Source organism: Carassius carassius, chromosome 20, assembly GCF_963082965.1.
Source record: "Carassius carassius chromosome 20, fCarCar2.1, whole genome shotgun sequence".
Taxonomy (NCBI): Eukaryota; Metazoa; Chordata; class Actinopteri; order Cypriniformes; family Cyprinidae; genus Carassius; species Carassius carassius.
This window is the reverse complement of record NC_081774.1, coordinates 17,474,151-17,491,342: the sequence shown is the minus strand read 5'-3', so window position 1 is coordinate 17,491,342 and position 17,192 is coordinate 17,474,151. Positions and strand designations below refer to the sequence as shown.

Sequence of the window (17,192 nt, the reverse complement as noted above, 5' to 3'; positions counted from 1 at the left end):
TGAATTCACTAGATGATCCCATAATTGACCGTTATGCAGTAAATCCCTGCTGACAGTGGCAGAGGATGACCTTTGCTGTTCAACAAAGGCCACTAACATGCAGCTGTCAAGGGCTCTTGTCTATACATTCCCTTAATTGAAGCTGAACATTTCACTCAAAACACTGGCATCACGGGTCCTCTTGATCCTGTAATCCTATTAAACATTAAGTCAGATCGCTTGACTTCTCACTTACGGTAGCTTACGTGCTCAATTAGCACTTAGATTGTTTTCAGAGAAGACAAAAAAAATGAATATGTTCATGGGAAAACAACACAAACAAAGGCTTTTATACCAAGCCAAAGGAAAGCAACCCCTCTGAGATTCACATTGTGCATGGGCTAAATACAGAAAATGTTAATGGTTTCATTTGCATGTAGTTTCATGGAGCCTACAGCTTTTTTTATTAATGATTATATAGTGAATTATGTATGTAGCAACATATATATGCTTAACTAGTTCTTTTTTATGAGCAGAAACAATTGTCTTATCTTTTATTAGTTTTCCAGTATATGCAAGTTGCAGGAATATGTTGTTATGTAACAGAGCAAAAGGGATTTTGTTATCTAAAAGTTTGATGATATGATGATAATATTATGTATTAAAGGAAGGATATAGGATTATACTCCATGGGGTAAAAAGAAAGGGGAACAGAAATGAACAAGATTTTTTTTAATTATAGTATGGCTCTGGCTTACTGCAGACAGAGTCTTATAAATAATAAACAGTTGAGGAAATCCCCCTTCTGACCTTCCAAAAACAGTCAAAATATGTGTAGTGCTAATCTGAAAGGGTGATAAAGTGCTTACTGAAGACTATGCAAATACAATGTTCATTATTATTATTATTATTTCTCAATTTTATCAGTATTTGAAAGCCATAGTATCCAAATGCACTTCGCCTAGAAACTATGTGAAAGCAACACTCCAAATACACCAAAAGGCCACATAAGTCTCACTTGATCCACGGAAATCCTTTTGGTTTCAATAGAGGAAAAAATATCTTCAGAATCTCAGGATTCATGTATGTATTTATCTGTAAAGTGCAATTCCACCACCTTATAGAGAAGCCATGATGGATCAAATCATTAGGCTTAATTTTCTTTAACCTGGCGTTCACCCATCCTTTAAATCCTGATTTAATTCGAGGCGTGGAAACTGAGCTCACTGTTCAAGGGCAGCGAGGCAGTCGAGGTGACAAGGACGTTGTTCGCTGATCACACTGGCCAATGTGATGCCTATTGTCCTCATCAGAGTCCTCAGTTGGAGGCTCGAAGCAGTTCTCTAATTTTCTTTGCAGTCTTTTCTTGAGGTTCAAACCCCGCTGGACTTTTGTGTTAGTGTACTCCTGGGCCTTCAACTTGGCATAATAGTCAGAAAATTTGTTAAACAGGATGGAGATTGGCATCCCGTTTAGAATAATACCAAAAGATATACACCCGAAAGCCACCACTCGACCGGAGTAAGAAATGGGCACCACATCTCCATATCCCACAGTAGAGATGCTCACCTGTAACAGTGTAAAAAAAAGACTTTATTAAAGCAATGTCTTAAATACTGGGCCAGAACACAGTAAAATAAAATGTCTCCACATGAGTTTATCAGCTTAGATGAACTGGACAAAGTAAATTGGCCATAGTGAGTGTGTGTGTGTGTGTGTGTGTGTGTGTGTGTGTGTGTGTGTGTGTGTGTGTGTGTGTGTGTGTGTGTGTGTGTGTGTGTGTGTGTGTGTGTGTGTGTGTGTGTGTGTGTGTGTGTGTGTGTGTGTGTGTGTGTGTGTGTGTGTGTGTGTGTGTGTGTGAATAAAGGAGTGAGTGTGTCCCAGCACTGGGGTTGCATGAATGCACTCTCAGGGCTGGTTTGCGGAAGGAAGAGCATCCGGCGTAAAACATGCCAAAACAGTTCACTCCGCTGTGGCGACCCCTGATAAAGGGAGCAGGCCGAAAGGAAAGAGAGAGATATGAGTTTATCAGCTTAGAATTTGGCATGCAAGTCAACTTAGTAAGACTTAGTAAGCCCCAGGAAGTTCTAAACTAATATAACTTTTCCAATCAGCATGGATGCCTCCAATTGAGCGGCGTTAGATATTATATAAGATTAAACACAGCTGCCAGAAGATAAAGACTAACCATTTAAAGAGGATAGGAGGATACAACAGCCAAAGCAAAAGATGATAATGAATGCAAGTGATGCAATTAAAAAATGCACAGTATGATTCCCAATTGTTTTATTTGTTCTTTTTTATATGATTCAAGTATGAAAGCTTATATATATTTAAACCTAAATGTGGACACCCCATTCAAAAGAAAAGGTTTTGCTACATAAACTACTGTACATCTGGCAATAGGTGGAAATTAAGATCAGAGCTATACAGTATCCATAGAGAAACATTTTTATTAAAAAGTAAAATGTCAAAAAGCTTCTGAACCAAGTAAAACTGTTTATTGAGTGATTATTTTAATACTATTGTAGTATTTATTCATATTTTGAAATATATTTTATTTTGATGTTTTCAGTTTAGGTTTCATTTCATTTAATATTTAGTTTTTCATCAAGTATTTATATTTTATTGCACCTTTTTGTTTTTTAATTCGATTACTATTCGATAACAACACTCTAGTGTGGAAGACTGATCTGTACACAGCCCAAACCTGATCACCATTGGTCCCCTGTGAGCCCACTCCATCGTCCCACATCAATGTCTGACCTCACTGATGCTTTCATCTCTGAATGGAAGCAATCCCCACAGCCATGCACTGACACAGAGCTGAAAGCCTTCCCAGAATAGAGGAGGCTGATATAGCAGCAAAGCCCTAATAATATCCATGGTTTTAAATCTATTTGCTAAATTAGCAGTAGCACACATAGATTTGGCCATGTGTATGTATGTATGAATTATACTGCAGATGTGATGAATGATTTGAGATGATTTGAGACATACTCACTGCTGCCCACCACCAGGCATCTGGTATACTGCTAAACGGTGTTCCTGCAACATCCTGCTCCACTGAGTGCATTAGGGCGGAGAAGGTGAAGATCCCCATGATAATGAACAGAAACAGGCAGCAGACCTGTTCAAAACACTGGCGAAGAGTGAAGCCAAATGCCCGCATGCCAGTTGAGTGCCTCGCCAGTTTCAAAATGCGAAAGATTCTCATGAGTTTGACGACTTTGAGCACTTTGCTAACTTTGCTAACCCTCGCCATCGTTTTCAGATCATCTTGAACGCTGAGATCTTCCTGGTCAGCAAAAGCCTCAAATATCAGCTGGATAAAGTAGGGCATGACAGCCACTAAGTCTACGAAATTAAGTGCGCTCTTCAGAAAGTGCTTGACGTCGCAAGTTGTCAGCAAGCGAAGGAAGTACTCAAAGGTGAAGAAGAGAATTGAAGTGATCTCCACGCACTCCATGTAGGTTCTTCCATAGATTTTATAATCTTTCAGCTCGCTCACAGTGTTAAGAGTCATCGCTACAATGGAGATGAGCACAAAGAGGCTGGAGAACACAGCAAAGGCCTTAGCAGCCATCGAGGAGTATGGATTCTCCATCAGGTCCCACAGCATCTTACGAATACCACCAAATATCATTGTTTTGAAACCCTCCTCGTTATGCTGGGGCTCGATTTCCGCCATAAGCTCCCGGTTCACTTTCAGCTGGTCTCTTATCTCGTCTAGTTTCTCCTCGTAGAGAATGCGACAGCAGCGAGGAGTGTCCCTCAAACGCAGGCCCCAAAACGTCATCTCCTCCTCAAAATTGACAGGGCAAAGACTCTCCATTACCCATAACACATTGCTACAATAGAAGTGGAAGATGTAGTGGAAGAAAGTGGGATCCCGGTCAAAAAAAAACTCATTAGTGAGCACACAATAGTCATCGCAGAGCGTTAGCTGCTTGACAGGATCTTTGCACAGGGCTAAGCTGCCTATTCTGGTTTTAGGGTATCTGATAGCCAAGTGCTTGGGAATGGTAAAGAGTTTTCCACCTACGTTAACATTGATCACAGCTGAATGACGGTGTGACATCTTTGCTGCTTCAATCTCACTGCCTTTCCTCTTTTCTTGATCTCTTTTGTCACTTGCCTGAGGTGATGGAGTATCAAGGTTGTCCATCGATGTCCAAGGTTTCACAGAGCTGTCTTGTGAAAATGGAAAGGCACTCTCTTCTTCTTCTATACTCCGTGAAAAGCTGGCATTAAGTTTGACACTCGCAAAAAGACTTGAACGTCTCTTTTTTAGCCTATTCAGATGCCTTCTTGGATGATCCATTATTATGGTAGCTTGAGGAATGGGTAAAGCACTGAAAAGAGACTAATTTCTTGTTACAAATGAAAGCAGAAAAGGATTTAGATTTTACATTTTTTTGTACACAAGTCCCACTTCCCTTTAAAATGCGTATAGGTTTGCAGCTTCAAGGAAATTTCCAGCCAGATTGAGAAAACATATTCCACTGCTTACAGCTTTTTAGAGTTAGCAATATAGCTAAAAAGAGAGAAAGCAAAAGCAACTGTATTTGTTTCAGCTCAACTGAAGATCAAGAGTTGGGATTTGTCCCACTTGACTGATGCCATAATCCACTTGCTGCTCTTTCTGTCCTCAGCAGAGTTAAAAATACAGTCATGAGGATCAGTGTTGTGATTTAAGGATTGAGCCCTTGGAGGAGGAAAGGAAAAGGATGAATAGCAGTTGCAGGGATACTGTAAGGTCATTAAATGCTCACTGCGAATTTCAGTTTATTTTAAGTTACACATGAGTCCAAAATTGTGCTCAGACTGATATTTAAACAATTCAGCACGAATCCAATATGAAAATCCTTTAATCCCATAATTTCCTTATCTTGTTCTGTATTCTTTCCTCTTTCATATCCTCTCCACTTGTGCACATTTTACCATCAATGTGATTAGACAAAACCTAAATTAACATAAACAAAATATATATCTACGGTCATAGTTAAGCCTATATGAATAAATAGCTTGCAGACAAACTTAAATGCATTGAAACCCATCGAATTGCCTTCTCATAAACTGATGGAAAATTCTATATCAGTTTCAAAATATGTTCTGAAAAAACTACAATAGTTTTGTGTAACTCAAGTAAATGTAATACAAGTTCTTGACCAGTTCTTTGGTCATAGATGTCTCTTCTGGTTTTAGGGTGTGTGCCGATTTTTTTCTTCTTCTTCATTTAAACCATACTACAGATCATTTTGACTTTATTTATTAATTTAATTACCACATATCAAAGAAACATGTAATCTTTTACTTGTTCTTTTTTTAGCATATTAACACTTTTAACACGTTTACATATCCCATTACTTTACAGAATCTCATAGACCTGCATTATTATTAATACTGTAGTCTACAATATTGTATGGTCGTATCTATGTTTAAAAATAATCATACTGACATAATAAAATAAAAAAAACCTCCATCTTCAGGAGAGTTCAGATATGGCATTTGTACAGTTGTTCGTGCAGCTGCTCCTGTTCCCTCGTGATCCCGGAAACGGAAACAGGTTTGTTGTTACTGTAAAAGTATCTTTTTATTAACACAAAGTCATTTTTTAGCCTATTTGCATTTTTTAAAACTATATCAACATATAACTGGAAATAAAACCTGATCAATTAAAAATGTGCTTTTAACTGTGGGTATATAAAACCCGTCGAGACCACGTGATTTCCTTTCCGAACTAAGCTGAAATCATGGATGCCAGCCGCGTGCAGCCCATCAAACTCGCTAGAGTAAGAAAAAAGAAATTCCATGAATATTTCCGGTTCAATCATGTGATATAATACGCGTAAAATGAAATATATTTAATTTCAAGTCTTATTCGTCTTAAAGAAACTCCTAATCCTCCCACAGTACGCTCAAAAGTATAGCGTTGTGTGTCTCAGTGGGCCTTGAGCTAGCATTAGCATATTTCTATCCGGCAGATTTGATGGCGAACAGCTGTTTTCACCACACATGACGTTTAATAATATAAGTTATATTGGTGTTAATCGTGTTTTTTGTTACAGGTTACTAAAGTGCTGGGAAGAACCGGCTCCCAGGGACAGTGTACCCAGGTGAGCTCTGATTCATGCTCCGTGTCATGTGTAACACGAGCAGGGGCGGTTCTTTTGCGGATTATTTGATAAAGAAAAATAGCATTTTATGTCCTGGAAGTTAATTATGTTGTGTTGTCTATAAGTCACTTTATAAATGTGATGATTTTATATGAGACTAATGTCCTAGCTTGTAACCCAGATCTACTGCACATGTTAGAATCTATAAATGTATTCAATATTGTAAATGTTTATGTTCAGTATGATACGTTGTGCGAAAATCGCTGTTTTTAAAACTTATTTTCCCTCATAATATTGATGGCAATCTGTAGTTGGACTTTAAAAATGTGATTTGTTGCAGTCAAATTTGATGTGCAGTTGAATTAATTTTAAAGTATTAGTTTGATTCATTTTCTTAAGACTTAATATATTGTCCTTCCATAGGTGCGCGTTGAGTTCATGGATGACAGCAACCGATCCATTATCAGGAACGTGAAGGGCCCAGTAAGAGAAGGAGATGTCCTGACACTTCTGGAGTCTGAAAGAGAGGCCAGGAGGCTTCGCTAGGTCAGTAAACATCACTCACAGCTGGAAATATATCGATCACCGCAGATTCTCTTGTCATGTGTTTTAGATGGGATTAAGAATGCTTAGAAATAAAGCAACAGGTTTTAATGTAAAAAAGTCTTTTATACATAAGAAGCAATTTTCATTTTTTAATACTCCGTAAATCTGACTGAAAGGTCTCTTTAAAGTTCTCTCTCCCAGTTTTCAAATTATGCTTATCGACTGTCTGTTATGTGCTAGACTCTAATCATATTCCAACATCAATCAGTCACAATAAATTGCCACCGTGACTTGGAGACCCTTTTCCAGTCTGTATTGTGGATGGATATGGATGTGCTTGATGTAATTTATTATCATTTCTCTCTTTCTCCCAGCAGTGCACATGTGAAGACCTGCAGTGGTCAAAGCAGTACTCGTGGAGAGCATCAACATCAGCTCTACAGTTGGCAGAACAATGTCATTTGTGCGCAGTTTGAAATAAAGTGTCTTTGTGAATAAGTTGGTCTCCTCATTCATTTGTTTTTATTATGAATAATGTTTAAGGTTACCTTGAGTTTTACAATTGCTATTAAGTACTAATAGCACGTTTACCCAGTTTAATGTGAGATTCAGTCAGATCCAAACCAGATGTAAGCAGTTCAATTTTGTGTACTCCAGAATTTAGATGTGATCTGATATCGAATACCAACTGCATATAAAATGTACAGTCGTGGCCAAAAGTTTTGAGAATTACATAAATATTAGTTTTCAAAAAGTTTGCTGCTAAACTGCTTTTAGATCTTTGTTTCATTTGTTTCTGTGATGTACTGAAATATAATTACAAGCACTTCATACGTTTCAAAGGCTTTTATCGACAATTACATGACATTTATGCAAAGAGTCAGTATTTGCAGTGTTGGCCCTTTTTTTTCAGGACCTCTGCAATTCGACTGGGCATGCTCTCAATCAACTTCTGGGCCAAATCCTGACTGATAGCAACCCATTCTTTCATAATCACTTCTTGGAGTTTGTCAGAATTAGTGGGTTTTTGTTTGTCCACCCGCCTCTTGAGGATTGACCACAAGTTCTCAATGGGATTAAGATCTGGGGAGTTTCCAGGCCATGGACCCAAAATTTCAACATTCTGGTCCCCAAGCCACTTTTGCCTTATGGCACGGTGCTCCATCGTGCTGGAAAATGCATTGTTCTTCACCAAACTGTTGTTGGATTGTTGTAAGAAGTTGCTGTTGGAGGGTGTTTTGGTACCATTCTTTATTCATGGCTGTGTTTTTGGGCAGAATTGTGAGTGGGCCCACTCCCTTGGATGAGAAGCAACCCCACACATGAATGGTGTCAGGATGCTTTACTGTTGGCATGACACAGGACTGATGGTAGCGCTCACCTTTTCTTCTCCGGACAAGCCTTTTTCCAGATGCCCCAAACAATCGGAAAGGGGCTTCATCGGAGAATATGACTTTGCCCCAGTCCTCAGCAGTCCATTCCCTATACTTTCTACAGAAGATCAATCTGTCCCTGATGTTTTTTTTGGGAGAGTAGTGGCTTCTTTGCTGCCCTTCTTGACACCAGGCCATCTTCCAGAAGTCTTGGCCTCACTGTGCGTGCAGATGCGCTCACACCTGCCTGCTGCCATTCCTGAGCAAGCTCTGCACTGGTGGCACTCCGATCCCGCAGCTGAATCCTCTTTAGGAGACGATCCTGGCGCTTGCTGGATTTTCTTGGATGCCCTGAAGCCTTCTTTACAAGAATTGAACCTCTTTCCTTGAAGTTCTTGATGATCCTATAAATTGTTGATTTAGGTGCAATCTTAGTAGCCACAATATCCTTGCCTGTGAAGCCATTTTTATGCAACGCAATGATGGCTGCACGCATTTCTTTGCAGGTCACCATGGTTAACAATGGAAGAACAATGATTTCAAGCATCACCCTCCTTTTAACATGTCAAGTCTGCCATTCTAACCCAATCAGCCTGACATAATGATCTCCAGCCTTGTGCTCGTCAACATTCTCACCTGAGTTAACAAGACGATTACTGAAATGATCTCAGCAGGTCCTTTAATGACAGCAATGAAATGCAGTGGAAAGGTTTTTTTGGGATTAAGTTAATTTTCATGGCAAAGAAGGACTATGCAATTCATCTGATCACTCTTCATAACATTCTGGAGTATATGCAAATTGCTATTATAAAAACTTAAGCAGCAACTTTTCCAATTTCCAATATTTATGTAATTCTCAAACATTTTGGCCACGACTGTACTGGGTTTTAAGCGGAGTGTCCGCGGGAACTTAAAAAGTCTTAAATTCAGATTTGATGGGTCTTAAATATTTTTGGTCACATTACCGCTAAAATATCTTCAGTCTGACAGTTTACAATCATTGGATAGACAAAAAAAAAAAATCTCCCCTGTGGTAGTTACTGCATCTTCAAGGAAATGAGAGAATCACAGTAGCAGAATACAGGTCGAGCTACCTCCTTAATGTTCTCAATAATAATAATATAGCTCAAGCTACAGCTGATCAGACTTCTAGCTAGCTTTTTTTTTTTTTTTTTTTATTACTTGCCTGACCGGACCAATAGCCTGATTAGAAAACAAGTGACAAAAGCGAGAATAAGAAATTCTTATTTTATCAGCACACTGGACATTCAATGTAAACAGCGATTGATAATGGATAGTGTATTTCAGAATAAATTGTTTACACCACCAAAAATCTCGGTAATGCGGGGCTTTTGTGTGGATATTTTGCATGGAATATTGTCTGCCGATATGAAAAGTTCACAGTATATCTTAGTAATATATATATATATATATAGACTCACCTAAAGGATCATTAGGAACACCATACTAATACTGTGTTTGACCTCTTTTCGCCTTCAGAACTGCCTTAATTTGACGTGGCATTGATTCAACAAGGTGCTGAAAGCATTCTTGAGAAATGTTGGCCCATATTGATAAGACAGCATCTCGCAGTTGATGGAGATTTGTGGGATACACATCCAGGGCACAAAGCTCCCGTTCCACCACATCCCAAAGTTGCTCTACTGAGTTGAGATCTGGTGATTATGGGGGCCATTTTAGTACAGTGAACTCATTGTCATGTTCAAGAAACCAATTTGAAATGATTCGAGCTTTGTGACATGGTGCATTATCCTGCTGGAAGTAGCCATCAGAGGATGGTACATGGTGGTCATAAAGGGATGGACATGGTCAGAAACAATGCTCAGGTAGGCCGTGGCATTTAAATGATGCCCAATTGGCACTAAAGGGCCTAAAGTGTCCCAGGAAAACATCCCTCACACCATTACACCACCACCAGCAGCCTGCACAGTGGTAACAAGGCATGATGGATCCATGTTCTCATTCTGTTTACGCCAAATTCTGACTCTACCATCTGAATGTCTCAACAGAAATCGAGACTCATCAGACCAGGCAACATTTTTCCAGTCTTCAACTGTCCAAATTGTAGCCTCTTTTTCCTATTTGTAGTGGAGATGAGTGGTACCCGGTGGAGTCTTCTGCTGTTGTAGGCCATCCGCCTCAAGGTTGTGCGTGTTGTGGCTTCACAAATGCTTTGCTGCATACCTCGGTTGTAACGAGTGGTTATTTCAGTCAAAGTTGCTCTTCTATCAGCTTGAATCAGTCGGCCCATTCTCCTCTGACCTCTATCATCAACAAGGCATTTTCGCCCATAGGACTGCCGTATACTGGATGTTTTTCCCTTTTCACACCATTCTTTGTAAACCCTAGAAATGGTTGTGTGTGAAAATCCCAGTAACTGAGCAGATTTTAAAATACTCAGACCGGCCCGTCTGGCACCAACAACCATGCCACGCTCAAAATTGCTTAAATCACCTTTCTGTCCCATTCTGACATTCAGTTTCTTCTTCTTCTACTTCTAGGATTTAATGGCGGTTGGCAAACCAACTTAAAAGGTGCATTCCCGCCACCTACTGATATGGAGTGTGAAGCGCATATTTGGAAAGGAAGTTTAAACTAGATCTACTCTTTAAAAAAAAAAAAAAAAAAAAAAAAAAAAAAAAAAAAAAAAAAAAAAAAAATTATATATATATATCCATATAAAATTTACACATAATGGAGTTTTAAATCCTATTAAATAATCCTGTTTCCTTTAAAAATATAAATAACTCATGATAAACTCTTGATTGTTTAGCACCTTGTCCTAGGAGAACCTGAAGTGTCAACTCATTGATTCCTACACTTCTTAAAGCATGTCTTAACTGGGACCGCTCTCTTTCATAAGCTTCGCATTCTAAAAGGACATGCTCTATATTTTCAACTAACCCACATTTGTCACAATTTCCATTCTCATGTTTACCAATTCTTTGTAAGCTTTGATTTAATAAACAATGTCCAATACGCATTCTTGTTATTAAAACATCCTCTTTCCGGTTTCCGAATCTTCTTCTCTCTGACCCAACTTTTCCTTGAATGCAGTAAAAATGTCTACCTTTCTTTCCTTCATTCCATTCTTTCTGCCAAATTTCCTGTATTTGTTTAGCTATTATCACTTTAATTTCTGTTTTACTTAATGCCACTTCAATGTCAATTTGTGAATGATTTAATGCCTGTTTAGCCTGATTATCAGCCTCCTCATTTCCTTTCACACCCATATGCGATGGAACCCATACAAGATTCACCAGAAGTCCATACTGTCTTGTTCTGTAAAGACTCTGCATTACTTCATTTATCATGTCTTGCCTTGCTGATGATGTTCCACTTTCCAAGCTATTTAGTGCGGATAAAGAATCTGTACATATCACTACCCTTGTTGGTTGGATTTCTTCTATCCACTGAAGCGCTAGACATATTGCAATAATTTCTGCAGAGAATACTGAAAGATAATCTGATATTCTTTTTGCTATTCTAATGTTAAAAAGTGGAATATATACCGCTACTGCTGTTTTCCCAGATTCTGGATCTTTTGAACCATCAGTGTATATTTGAACTGCACTATAATAACTTTGATCAATGTATTGCTGTATATTAAAATTTCCTAATCCATTTGTATTGTTATGCTTTTCTTTAAGCAATTGAGTATCAATCAAAGGCATTGGGAAAAACCAAGGAGGAATTGCTGACCTAGCCACAGTAGGAGCAACATTGAAGTCACTTAATCCCATTCTCCGGGCTTCCTCACTGGCCTTCCATCCAAAACTTGATAACTTTTTATGTCCATATTCCCAACAATCCTCCAACACCATTTTAACTGGGTGACTGTCCAAGTGTCCCTTTATACTTATAAAATACCTCATCTTTAACTTGAGCCTACGAATTACTTGAGGCATTACACCCATCTCTACTTGCACTGCTGTTATTGGAGAGGATCTAAACGCTCCACAACAAACTCGCAAAGCTTGTGACTGAATTGCCTCTATTTTTACGAGTTGTGTTTTGGATGCAGTGCAATATACCATACTGCCATAATCTATTGCTGATCTTATTAGAGCACAATATATTATTTTAAGAGACTGGCGACATGCTCCCCAATCAACTCCTGCTAAACACCTCATGATATTTAATGCTTTTTTGCATTTGTCAACCAGTTTCTGGATATGCATACTAAAATTCAATTTCAAATCCATCCATATACCCAGAAACCTCACAACTGCTGTTTGCTTCACTTCTTGTCCATACAATCTGATGTTAATGGTAGGGTTACTTTTCCTTTTTGCAAAACAAATTACCTGCGTTTTATCTACTGAAAACCGAAATCCCCATTCATTTGCCCAATTTTCTACCATTTTAACGGCATTCTGCAAACATCTTTCCACATTCTTTACATTACGCCCTCTTTTCCACAGTGCTCCATCATCCGCATATAAAGATCTTCCAATGCCCCTATCAACCTTTGTAAAGATGTCGTTAATCATAATATTAAACAGAATTGGACTACTAACGCTTCCCTGAGGTGTTCCATTCTCTATTGTGTGTATCTGAGAAAAAGCAGTACTTACTCTTACTTGTATAGTTCTGTTAAACAGGAAATCCCTGATCCAGTTATACATTCTTCCTTTAATTTCCATTTTTTCTAACTTAATTAAAAGTCCCTCTTTCCACATCATGTCATAAGCTTTTTCAACATCAAAAAATACCCCAACTAAAGCTTCCTTATTTACCTGAGCCTTTCTTATTTCAGATTCCAGGCACAGTACTGAGTCCATTGTATTACGTCCTTTCCTAAATCCACTTTGATAAGGTGATAAAATATTATCCCTTTCAATGACATATACTAATCTACTCATGACCATACGCTCCATTATTTTGCATAGATTAGACGTTAAAGCTATAGGTCTATAATTATTTGGCTGTGTATGATCTTTGCCTGGTTTTGGAATTGGCACTATGACACCATGCTTCCAGTCATTTGGTAACTTTCCTAACTCCCAAACCTTATTAAAAAGCCTCAAAATTGTCTCTAATGCTGTCTCTGATAAATGTTTTACCATCTCATAACAAATGTCATCTCTGCCTGGAGATGTTTGCTTAACCCCTGCAAGCGCTTTTTTCAATTCGTACAAATTAAACTCTGAATCCATTGTACTTCCTGAAAGTCCCTTTTCCTCCAATAAATGAGGATATTTACTTAGTATCTGGTCCCTAGTTTTCCTCGCATCCTCTGATAAATTCGAATTACTATGAATTTTAACGAATGTTTCTGCAAATACCTCTGCTTTACCGCTTTCAGATATAATTTGTCTATTATTATATTCTAATACAGGTATGTTGTAACCTCTTTGTATCCCTCCCATCTTTCGTATCATATTCCATAACTCACTTATTTCAATGTCTTCCCCTATTCTATTACAAAATTCCCTCCAATAATTTCTTTTAGATGTCCGAATGACTCTTCTCACTATAGCTTGTGCCCTTTTATAACTTATTAAATCATTATAATTAAGTGACCTTCTTACCTTCTTGAGTGCTTTATTTCTCCTTTTTGTTGCCTCACTACACTCCTCGTTCCACCATGGCATAACTTTCTTCCTGCTGCCTGCCTTCCTCTTACCTATTACTTCTACTGCTGTACTCTGAAGAACCTTGCATATTTCATCATTAAAAACATCAACATCTTCTATACATTTACTAATGTCCTTCATTTTGCTTCCACATAACTCCTTATACTTATCCCAATCCGCTGACTTGAACCTCCACCTAGGCATTCTTTCCCCCACTCTTTGTTCTATATCTACTCCAACTTTACTGCAAATAGGAAAATGATCACTTCCTACAGTACTTTGTTTTAGTACTTTCCATTCACATTTACTCGCTAAACTTTCAGATACTATTGTCAAGTCTAATACCGAATGCCTTCCCTTATTCAAATCAATTCTAGTATGACTTCCATCATTAATGCACACTAATCTTCCCCAATCTAGCATATCTTCAATGATCTTACCATTATAATCTGTTTTTGCGCTTCCCCATATTGAACTATGAGCGTTAAAATCACCACACCACACCATTTTTTGACTTTCATTTCCTCCTATACTTTCTAGAATATCCTTGCTTAACCTATCACATGGATTGTAAAAATTAATTACTCTAATACACCTTGATCCTTCCCATATTTCCACCACCACAACTTCTACTTCCCCATCTACCTCAACTGTTTTATACCCGATTCCTTGCTTTATAAAAGTAGCTACTCCACCTCCATTCCCTTGTTGTCTATCCCTCCGAATAGTAGTATATCCATGTATTAGAAAGTTATATTGTGACTTAAGCCAAGTTTCCTGTATACATATAATATCTGGGCCTTTCTCTTGGTCTGCTATAAATTTCTTAAACTCCTGTCCATTTGCAATCAAACTTCTTGCATTCCATTGCAAAATATATAACACCATTAAGATCCACCACATGTTGTCTGACTATTTACTGCTTGACTATTTAATGTTGGAATCTTGAGCCTTTCATTTATCATGTCAACAGTAACATTCCCCAGATCCAAGTACTTTTCTGCAGCTCTGATAATGATTTTAATTCTTTCAGTCCTGCTTTCAGTTTGAGCTGAACAGTTCACTACTTCAGCGATAAATGTTACAAATGCCACTTTATCATCCACTACTACCTTTTCATCTCTTTGTTCTTTACTCTGTTGTTTTGAATGAATTTCTTCATTCATATTTTCATTTGTTTTAGGAATCTGGTTTACTTTCTTCAATGCCTCAGCGTATGTTATTCCTTCTGTCGTTCTAACATTTTGAACCTTGACTGCCTTTTTCCGTACCTGACAACCACCGTATCCTGCACTATGATCCCCACCACAGTTGCAGCATTTAGGATTTACACCTTGCCCACATTTGCCGTACTCATGTTCACCTCCACACCGCGCACATCTCTGCTTACCTCTGCATACTGCCGCTACATGACCGAATTTTTGACACTTATAACATCTTAGCGGCGGAGGAACGTATGGTCTTACTGCATATCTTACAAATCCTAAATAAACTTTCTCTGGCATTTTATTTTCATCAAAGTTTATCATTACTGAGAGGCTATCCATCTTCTCGTTATTTCTAACACACTTGAGCCGTTTAACAAACTTTACTGCTGCTCCCGTGATATTTCTTTTAATCTTCTCCTCCGTGACATCTGTCGGAATCCCTGTTACAACACCTCTAACCCAATTCTTTTCTTCCGGTATCGAGCACAACACCTTATGTCCAATCATCGATTTTATACCCAGAGCTGATTTTTGCTGCCTACTGTCTTTACAAAACAACAACAGATTGCCATCCCTCAAAGTCGTAATGCTTTCAACTGTCCCTATCATTTCTTTCAATGTTTTCGTCAGCTTCAACGGATTAATCGCATTTACAGAGTCAACAAACTTCAACAATACCTTATATTCCTCTTTCCTTCTTCTAGTCTGGAGATTTCCTTTCTCACTACCCGATTCTGAAGATTGTTTCTTTCTTTTCCGATTTTCTACTACACTCCACTTACTACTTCCATTCTCGCCGCCTCCACTATCCACATCCTCCATTTCCGGATCACTTCCGGAATCTACGCTACTTCCTTCCATCATCACTCCACACCTCCACCTGCCACCACCGTAGTCTCACCCACCACCCACCTGACATTCAGTTTGGAGTTCAGGAGATTGTCTTGACCAGGACCACACCCCTTAATGCATTGAAGCAACTGCTATGTGATTGGTTGATTAGATAATTGCATTAATGAGAAATTGAACAGGTGTTCCTAATAATCCTTTAGATGAGTGTATATATATATTAGCAATGATAATTTGTTTTCTTTTTACATTAAACACAATAAATATTATATGTATGTAATATAATGCATATTTCCAGTTTCCAGGTTTAGGTCTTAAATTTCATATAAGGTGGTATGAAAAGGGTCTTTAAAATTCTTAAATTTAGCTTGTTCATGTCTGTAGAAACCCTGTTTAAACCAACCCTAACATTCAACATTATCCAAATAATATAGTGATAACAGTCTAAAATGTTTGGTTTGCTGAAAAAGCTTGTATAGTAAAGGGTAAGTGTTTCTTTGTTTCAAGTTGTCACAATGAATCTTTTCAAATCCTATACGTAGTTATAGTAATGTGTAAAACTGCTTAAAATGCAATTGCATTATATTTAAGTGAGAACATGATGCTTGTTTTCCCAAGAAGCTGTAAGTATATACAAAAAAAAATTATCGCCTTTTTTTACTGACTTCCTTGGTACAATAATAGCATGATGTGTTTAGGTGCATGAAGCTTTAGGATGAACAGCGATGGATGGTCGCTGTTCATTGGATGTCCATTAGAGGGCACTGTTGGTTGTAAGTATGGACTGTTACACAGTTTAGTTGGTGTGTAGGATTGATCTGTCAAAACTGTGATCCTGCAATAAGCTCTGAACACATTTGCAGGAGTTCAGGTCAGAGGCTCATAGTTAAAACTTCCCTCAACATCTGAAAAGAGGAATTGGGAGGAAATAGATAGAAATGATTTCTGTACATATTGACTGTGATCTGATATGAAGGTGTCTTCATAGCATATCACCCCCACCCCTGGATGCCCCTGAGGACTCCTCTTGGGGGGGGACATGGTTGACTGTCAGACAAACTCACCAGGGTTTGTGATCTGCAGTAAACACCTTCATGGTGCACAAATGAAGACAAAATACAGGAGAAAATGAATCAACTGACATTGAATTATTAATGAAGGCCAAACTCTTTCACAGTGTGTTACTTTTGACAGTTAAATTGGCTTATGTTTTAATTCCTTTTTTGTACTTCTGTGCTTCTTTTAAATGAATGTACATTGTTAATGTGAGATTCGATCCTGACCTGTTGCATCATAGACACAAAACATTTGTTCAATGAAGAAAGAAAGCCAGCTGTGCCTCCACATCCTCTAAATAACATCACTGTGCCACTGGAGCATTGAGTTTCCCTTGGGTCAGTGAGCAGAGAGGTTTAAATCTTCTCTGTTTCCTTTGTGCTGACAAGGTGCACATTTTAACGGTGCAGTACTACAGGAAACCGCAGTGATTTACTGCTGCCGGCTCTGTGATTAACCCTT

General features: G+C 38.3%; 2 protein-coding genes across 3 annotated transcripts; one reads left to right on the top strand and one right to left on the bottom strand.

Moving 5' to 3' along the window:
• Positions 1 to 1,134: 1,134 nt before the first annotated feature.
• Positions 1,135 to 4,599, bottom strand: LOC132095820 (potassium voltage-gated channel subfamily V member 2-like). Its single transcript, XM_059500904.1, has 2 exons — positions 2,984 to 4,599; positions 1,135 to 1,548 (listed from the first exon to the last, which is right to left on the bottom strand). Exons 1-2 carry the CDS (start codon positions 4,301 to 4,303, stop codon positions 1,210 to 1,212), a joined length of 1,659 nt encoding a protein of 552 aa, XP_059356887.1. The 5' UTR covers positions 4,304 to 4,599; the 3' UTR covers positions 1,135 to 1,209.
• Positions 4,600 to 5,666: 1,067 nt separating this feature from the next.
• On the top strand, positions 5,667 to 7,142 carry LOC132095819 (small ribosomal subunit protein eS28). Of its 2 annotated transcripts, none has more exons than XM_059500902.1 (4): positions 5,667 to 5,774; positions 6,051 to 6,098; positions 6,522 to 6,644; positions 7,022 to 7,142. In XM_059500902.1, exons 1-3 carry the CDS (start codon positions 5,736 to 5,738, stop codon positions 6,642 to 6,644), a joined length of 210 nt encoding a protein of 69 aa, XP_059356885.1. In that variant the 5' UTR covers positions 5,667 to 5,735; the 3' UTR covers positions 7,022 to 7,142. The 2 variants fall into 2 exon arrangements, with proteins under 2 accessions (XP_059356885.1, XP_059356886.1); XM_059500903.1 differs by having other exon boundaries at positions 7,019 to 7,142.
• Positions 7,143 to 17,192: the final 10,050 nt, after the last annotated feature.

Excerpts from the sequence above, each read along its gene's own strand:
- LOC132095820 (XM_059500904.1), bottom strand. The coding sequence starts at position 4,303 with ATGGATCATCCAAGAAGGCATCTGAATAGGCTAAAAAAGAGACGTTCA. Across the intron at positions 1,549-2,983 it reads ATGCCTGGTGGTGGGCAGCA|GTGAGCATCTCTACTGTGGG; the intron begins GTGAGTATGTCT and ends ACACTGTTACAG.
- LOC132095819 (XM_059500902.1), top strand. The coding sequence starts at position 5,736 with ATGGATGCCAGCCGCGTGCAGCCCATCAAACTCGCTAGA. Across the intron at positions 5,775-6,050 it reads AGCCCATCAAACTCGCTAGA|GTTACTAAAGTGCTGGGAAG; the intron begins GTAAGAAAAAAG and ends TTTTTGTTACAG. Across the intron at positions 6,099-6,521 it reads CCCAGGGACAGTGTACCCAG|GTGCGCGTTGAGTTCATGGA; the intron begins GTGAGCTCTGAT and ends GTCCTTCCATAG.